Below are 6,625 nucleotides of genomic sequence, written 5' to 3'. Positions count from 1 at the left end.
CTATATAGCCCATATCATTTAATTGAGATACCACATCTGGTCTATAGTAATAATAAATTATCACGTAATTTCCACACCACAACCAAGATATTCAATCACTTATTTGGCAGCTTCAAATAAATATAAATTCTTTTAGCTTTTTTTTTTAAATAAAATTATTGTTATATTTTGCTTTTATTGGTTGAATGTAACAATCCTATTTGATGAGGTAGTATTTAGACTTGTGCAATAATTTTTCCACCAACAACCTTACACGCTAGTTGCAACGGAAGAGCATTAGAAGAGAAAAGGAAGAAGAATGATATTCAAGTAAAGACTACAAAACGTATCTGCAAGGTTACAAAAGATCACTTCCCACTTTCTCCTCGATAAGGTTCAGTGCTAACATAAATAATTCAAGCCAAGAGCCAATAGACTTACTAGGAATACAGACTCCTTTGACTACGCTATAAATTCAATGAAACAATGGCATGCCCAATGCGCATCAGGCATTCTTCTCTGGAGTAACTGCTGACCCCCCTGGCCTCTTTGTTGCATTCAAACACAACCCATGGAAGCTTCATGTAAAATCAAACTTCCCCTATAATTGCAACTGATCACCTTCAAAATTCTGTAAAAGAATCATCAGAAAGATGCTCTGATTTCTATATATGTATCCTTTAATACAACTTGTTGAATCCAGAAGGCGGTGAAGATTCACCCAATATTGGGAAGAAAACTTCCCTTTCAAGTGACAGTTGAAGGCATGTCATGATTTTAACTAATGATACCCAAGCCAAAGGTGCAAAGCAGAAGGCGTAGCCGAAGACTGCTAAAGCTCTTATAACCCCATCAGGGTACCAAGGACATGCCATGACCAGAAGTACTCCAAATATCCCTAACCATGGAGTCAGGACATGCAGCATCGGCAGCATAAATGCGTTGATCGCTATAGAGCAAAGCGCAAAAGAACCAAGCAAGTACAATGCCCAACCTACAACTGGGTGAATTGTACAAGGAATAATGAAGAAAGGGAGTACATAGGCTGCCAGGATTGACCACATCGCTAGTAATTTCATACCAGCATGCACCACGGAGCTGTTCCTGTCTGTTCGCCGATAGCAAAGCTTGGAGAGATTTGGTCGAGCTAGACGTGTCACTGCTATTATTCCTAGGTACAATAGAGTCTGAATAAGTACCATGGGTATCTCTGCTCCGTATCTGCAGAAGAAAATTGTGTTACCAATGTTCATGCAACTTTTTAGTTGTATAGTTTTTTGCTATAAATATCTAAGGCAATAGATGCAAAAAGGAGCTTTTGGTTACCCAAGATTTTGACGACGTTGTTCATGCCATTGAATGCCTAGTGGAAGGACAGGATATGACCACCAATACCATGGTTTCAACCATGGTGCACCTGGGAATGTAACCACACTATTAGGCCCGCAGGGTACATTCCACCGGAGTCTGAGATCTGGACCAACAAAAAATGTAATGTAATTTAGACAAAATATAGCTATTGATTTGAACGTAAAAACAACTTAATTAATTAATAATGAATTCACGAGAATTATTAAGAAATAACAAAGCAGAGTACTTTAAAGCATATAAAATTTGCACAAGCATCCTTTGTTTACTCACAATAATAACTGGCATCCATCTGGTAGCCTAAAGGAAGTCTGTAAGTTCCTTCGAGTTTAGTTGCATTAGGAGGAGGGTTGAACATCGGCTTGTCAAGCAGGTCTGGGAAGTAGCCACCAATAAAACCCTGGTCTGCACCATCAGGGTTGTCTTGTCCGATTTCCAATTGATGAAGCATGTCCTTAAACACCACTGTTGATGGCTGCAACAACAATAATCTCCCAACGTCACAAGTGCACTAGAGAAAAGTTGAAGCTATAACCACAGTGAATCAGAGATGGGAATTACCTGTAACACGAAGAGCCCAGTATGGAAAATGCAGGGGTTGATGAAGACTGCACAAAATTGTCCACATTGGAACAACTCGTCAGTTTTTCGAAGAAAAAGATTATCAGCGTCAAGCATTACCACTCTGTCATAGTCCACAAGACTCCACGCATAGAGTTTATTCAGCGTTAACTTAAATCTTCTGTCAAAATTGTCTTGGTTCTTGTATGGATTATTCACATTCTCTACGCGCACCACCTTTGCTCCATCTTCCTGTTCCCTGTACCACGAAAGCAGAATTCATTAATTATCATTAACCGACTTTCAGTTATTTTATGATATTAATTAACAGTATTGCTTGCTTACAAAGATTCCTTTAGAAAATATATTTTTCTAGGATTAGCACATGGAAGAGAGTTTGACAATAAAAATAAAGATTGGAGAATTGACGTTTGCTTAACAACAGGCAGGTGGGTACTGGTAACAGATACGTATGTACTCCCTCAGGCCTCAACGAATAGTCAACTACACAAAATAGCTTCTTAATTCTGACCCTACAGGCCCTCGACAGTCAAGATGTGGCTACCGGCTATTGGTTTGGTTAGGGGTGGCCATCATAATTTCATTTTTACCTTGTTTCTCTGCGTGCACGATAATTATTCAGTGAGCTTTTATTTTCACCTTTAAGCTACATTTGTCACTTCCTCTGTTTTTTGCAACTCTTTTATGATTTTATATTATGGGAAAATATCACTTCTATAAAATAGAAAAACCTTTTTGCTAATATACTAGTAAAATTAAGGATTCAAATCTGATCTAACGAATGAAATAATATAAAAAAATGTGTTTAGAGCTGACTTTCTTTCAGAACCCAGCCCAAGATGGCATGTTTCAGCAAAATTGACTGCTTGTAGGTAGAAAATATTATCCCTTATTCACATGCATAGTCTATAAATTTTGTTTTGTTTTTTTTTTCCACTTAAAATAACTACAACTTGATAATTAAGAATAATCTTAACTTTCTCAGAGGATATTCCATGAGCTGAGTTGGATTGCAATGAAGACTTCCACTTCCGTTTTATGTATTGCCATTTTGAAAAAATCACCAATTCAAGATTAAAGAACCCACTAATTCCTCCGATAAAAATAAAGTCAATTCCTAAAATTCCCAAACACTAAAAAGGCCTCACCGATCGAAACTCTCCACGTCTAACAATGAAACAATTCACGCAATATGAATGGTCAATACGCTAATCCGAGTATGCATAGTCTCTCCTTTAATAATCACTTTGGCTAATAATTAAGCAGATGATGTCAACCAATAAGAACAGTATCAGACCAAAGAAAAACCATAGAAGGCTTAAATGGTGATTATTTTAGTGAGTAGTGACAACTCGATGAAGACTTGTGCATTTATTATGAGAGTTTTTAGATATTTAAGTTCAGTATTTTTGAAAATTTTATTTGCAGGAAACAATTTAATGGATAACTCTACAGTCTTATGGCCATTCGCGTATTCATTGAGTTAGCAAAAGCTAATGATAGTGTTTAGCCAGGAAGCAAGGTGAGAACCTAGACAAGTCTTTGTCCGCTAATCGAGACCAGCTTGCACTTGGACAAAAATGGGCGGTGCATTATTTCCTAGTTTGCCTTTTATAATTAATGCTTTCGAAAGTACCTGATTCTAACCCTGTAAACGCCAGGCGCAGAACCCAAGAATCACTATACTAAACTAGGCTCACGGCGCACATTAGCATACAGCCAACGGCAACCAGAAAACAAACGAAAGATGTACGACAAACAGAGAGGCAAAAAAAAAAAAAAGGGAAAACGAGAGATGGTTGGAGCGAGACTTACAAGGCATGAACCCAACGGAGCGGGACGTCGACGGAAGCAATGACGACGAGATCAGCGTCCACGTTGAGTCTAGCAAGGGATCTGATCATGACACGTGTAGCCACGTAGAACTCGTAGTCCCTTGGAGTGCCCATATACATCATTGTTGCGTAGGCGTTTCTGTGTCGCTGCCGATGGTCCTGCTGTGGTTTCTGCTGCGTCCCGATCTCTCCATACGCCATGGTTTTATGAACAGCCAAAACGACTAGTAGCAGAAACCTCAAAAACCAAGGGTTTATCTTCCTTTCCCTGAAACTGGAAGCCATTGGTTTTCCCTTGTGGGTTATAAACGTGAAAAAAACAAGTAACGGACTCTTAAACAGGCAATATGTTGGTGTTTAAAGGAATATAGAATATATACAATCTCTGTCTGGGTTTGTCTTAGCTTTTGGTTTTACGGCAATGTGTGGATGGATACGGAAAATCCATTGATATATATAATGGAGGAGAGAAAGAGAAAAGGATGAGCTTTGGAAAATGGAAAGCGAAAGGAAACACAGAAAAGAAAGCACTTGTAAAAAAGAGGTAATATAGTAGAAGAGACAATTTGTTAGCTTCTTTAATTGCCTCGGCGAAGATAATGACTTTGACGACATAAACATCTCAGCCGTTGGTCTCCAGGACAAAGGGTTGTTGCTATTAGATTTTCTTTTTTTTTTTTAAATAGCTTATTAGAAATTAATATTTGCAACAAACTAATAATAATAATAATAACCTGCAATATATATAAAAATAAAATATCCCACTTTCTTCCTATGCAGTATAAAAATATAAATTTCAATTCAATATTAAAAATATGAAAAATATAGTGTGAATTTAATAAAGTTTTAAGTAATAATTTATTTGTAATCCACAATTATACCAATACATAATTTTTATTTATAAAAATGAATTACTTAAAAAAAATATAAATGCCCAATGTTAACATTTTTTTTCAAATTATCACAAAGGAAATGAAAAGAGAGATACATGTGGGCCAGTGGTCAGCTCTCAGCTGAAAATCAAAAACCACTGAAATTGAAAAGTTCCACTCGGTGTGCCCGTGGAAACTTGAATTGACCCAGTTCCATTTTTCTTTTGGGTTGGTTGTTTTACGCATCTACGGCAAAAATGCAACTTCGCTCGTCAATTTTGATGTTTGTTATTAAATTATTCAATAATTTTTACTTTATTTTATTTCACTACTTGTACTTTTCAGTGCTCTATTTTTGTTTTTTTTTTTTTTTAAATCCATGTCCATTTCGATATAACATTAATTAATTTCATATGTAATGAGATTAATAGAAACCTCTAATGAAGTTATTTGGTGATTAGATTAGTTATAATAAAAGAACTTTATTAAAAAGTATTGAATAATAAAGTAGTTGCATTTTTTAGTATTAAAATATTAAATATATGTACTATAAACTGAATTTCATATAATTACCGTTGAAATAAATATTATATATTGAAATTTTTACACAATAAATGCATAGATTTTAATTTAAATATTTACTTTAACAATTATCATATTCCTATCAACTCAAATATTTTGTTAATAAATAAATTTAAGAATTTGCTATTAATTACTTTAAAGATGAAAATACTTATACTTTAAATTCAAGTAAATTGATCTACACAAAAATTTCTCACTTTCAAAGCTCTTGTCTTTTTGGCTTCTCCTGCACATGGAAACAATACGTTATATTTTTTTTAATTTTAAATTATATACAAAATTCATAAGAATTTTATAAATATCACCCTAGACTGATCCGATCGAATAAAAGAAAATTTAACCCATAAAATATAAAAATCAAAACAACACTTTCAATTCTACTAAAATTCAGAACAGATGCATAGACCTCCTCAAATTTTAGTATTAAATATAAAACTGATCAATCATAAGTAATTAAGAAATCAATCTCGATATATATTGAGCAGCATATGATCTAACAAAATTAGAGTAAGATGTCAACCTCCTATGCACTGATCGTTTTCTCAATATATTGCGAAATTATAAACATACCTGCAGTAAAATGGGTTGATATGATGAGTATAATAAATAAGGTACGGACTAGTTGTCTTCAAATTCATTAGTCAATCACTTATAGTTAATAAATCATTTGACACACTCACGATAAGATATTTCAGCTAAGTTCGATGAGATATGACATAATATTTTTTTTTTCCGTTTTCACTTTGTAATTCTTTTTTTAAAATGCATCCGTAAGTGTGTGTAACAGCCCGGAAACCGATACCCTGCCGTAACGGCTCCAAACTGTTCGGCGCTAGGATCCAGATCGGCTTAAGGCCGCCGGGACCCGTAGCAAGCCAAACATACCTACTATTACCTGGTCAAATCCCATACATGATTAAAACTTTAACATAAAACCTGTAAAACTGAACATACACCAAGCTTGATCCGTATGCTACAACATAACTGTGAACATAAACTTTCCCATGCTAGAGCCCTCATCAAATGCTCTAGCTGGGTCAACATTACATACAACAAGCCTGGTTCTCAACTCAACATAAAAACATTACATAACCATGCATCAACAGGGATTAACCAGTCTATAGGGCCAAGCACACTCTAATCCATAAACATAAACTCTACTATCAGTTACATACCTTATCTCAATTTACATTACATCAACTTATATTACATGTCCACTTCTAAAACTACTAAACTGCAACATAAACACACGTCACTTAATCTTTACCCTGCTGACTTCTGAGCTCTGACTTAAACCTGCAACACTGGGGTTAGGGGAAAGGGGTGAGCTAAAAAGCCCAGTGAGTAGAAACATAGAAAACAGTTCATTAATTACATGCTTTCATGAAATGCGTCATAACACAAGTA

At 35.2% G+C, this 6,625-nt stretch overlaps 1 protein-coding gene across 1 annotated transcript; it reads right to left on the bottom strand.

The window, feature by feature from the left end:
- Positions 1–276: 276 nt before the first annotated feature.
- Positions 277–4,311, bottom strand: LOC110609879 (putative glucuronosyltransferase PGSIP8). The gene is made up of 5 exons (XM_021749713.2): positions 3,745–4,311; positions 1,909–2,167; positions 1,621–1,822; positions 1,306–1,453; positions 277–1,200 (listed from the first exon to the last, which is right to left on the bottom strand). The coding sequence occupies exons 1-5, from the start codon at positions 4,047–4,049 to the stop codon at positions 660–662; spliced, it is 1,455 nt and encodes a 484-aa protein (XP_021605405.1). The 5' UTR covers positions 4,050–4,311; the 3' UTR covers positions 277–659.
- Positions 4,312–6,625: the final 2,314 nt, after the last annotated feature.

The sequence above is a fragment of the Manihot esculenta genome, chromosome 2, assembly GCF_001659605.2.
Source record: "Manihot esculenta cultivar AM560-2 chromosome 2, M.esculenta_v8, whole genome shotgun sequence".
Classification (NCBI taxonomy): domain Eukaryota; kingdom Viridiplantae; phylum Streptophyta; class Magnoliopsida; order Malpighiales; family Euphorbiaceae; genus Manihot; species Manihot esculenta.
The sequence above is the reverse complement of the archived record's forward strand: the minus strand, read 5'-3'. Positions and strand labels throughout refer to the sequence as shown.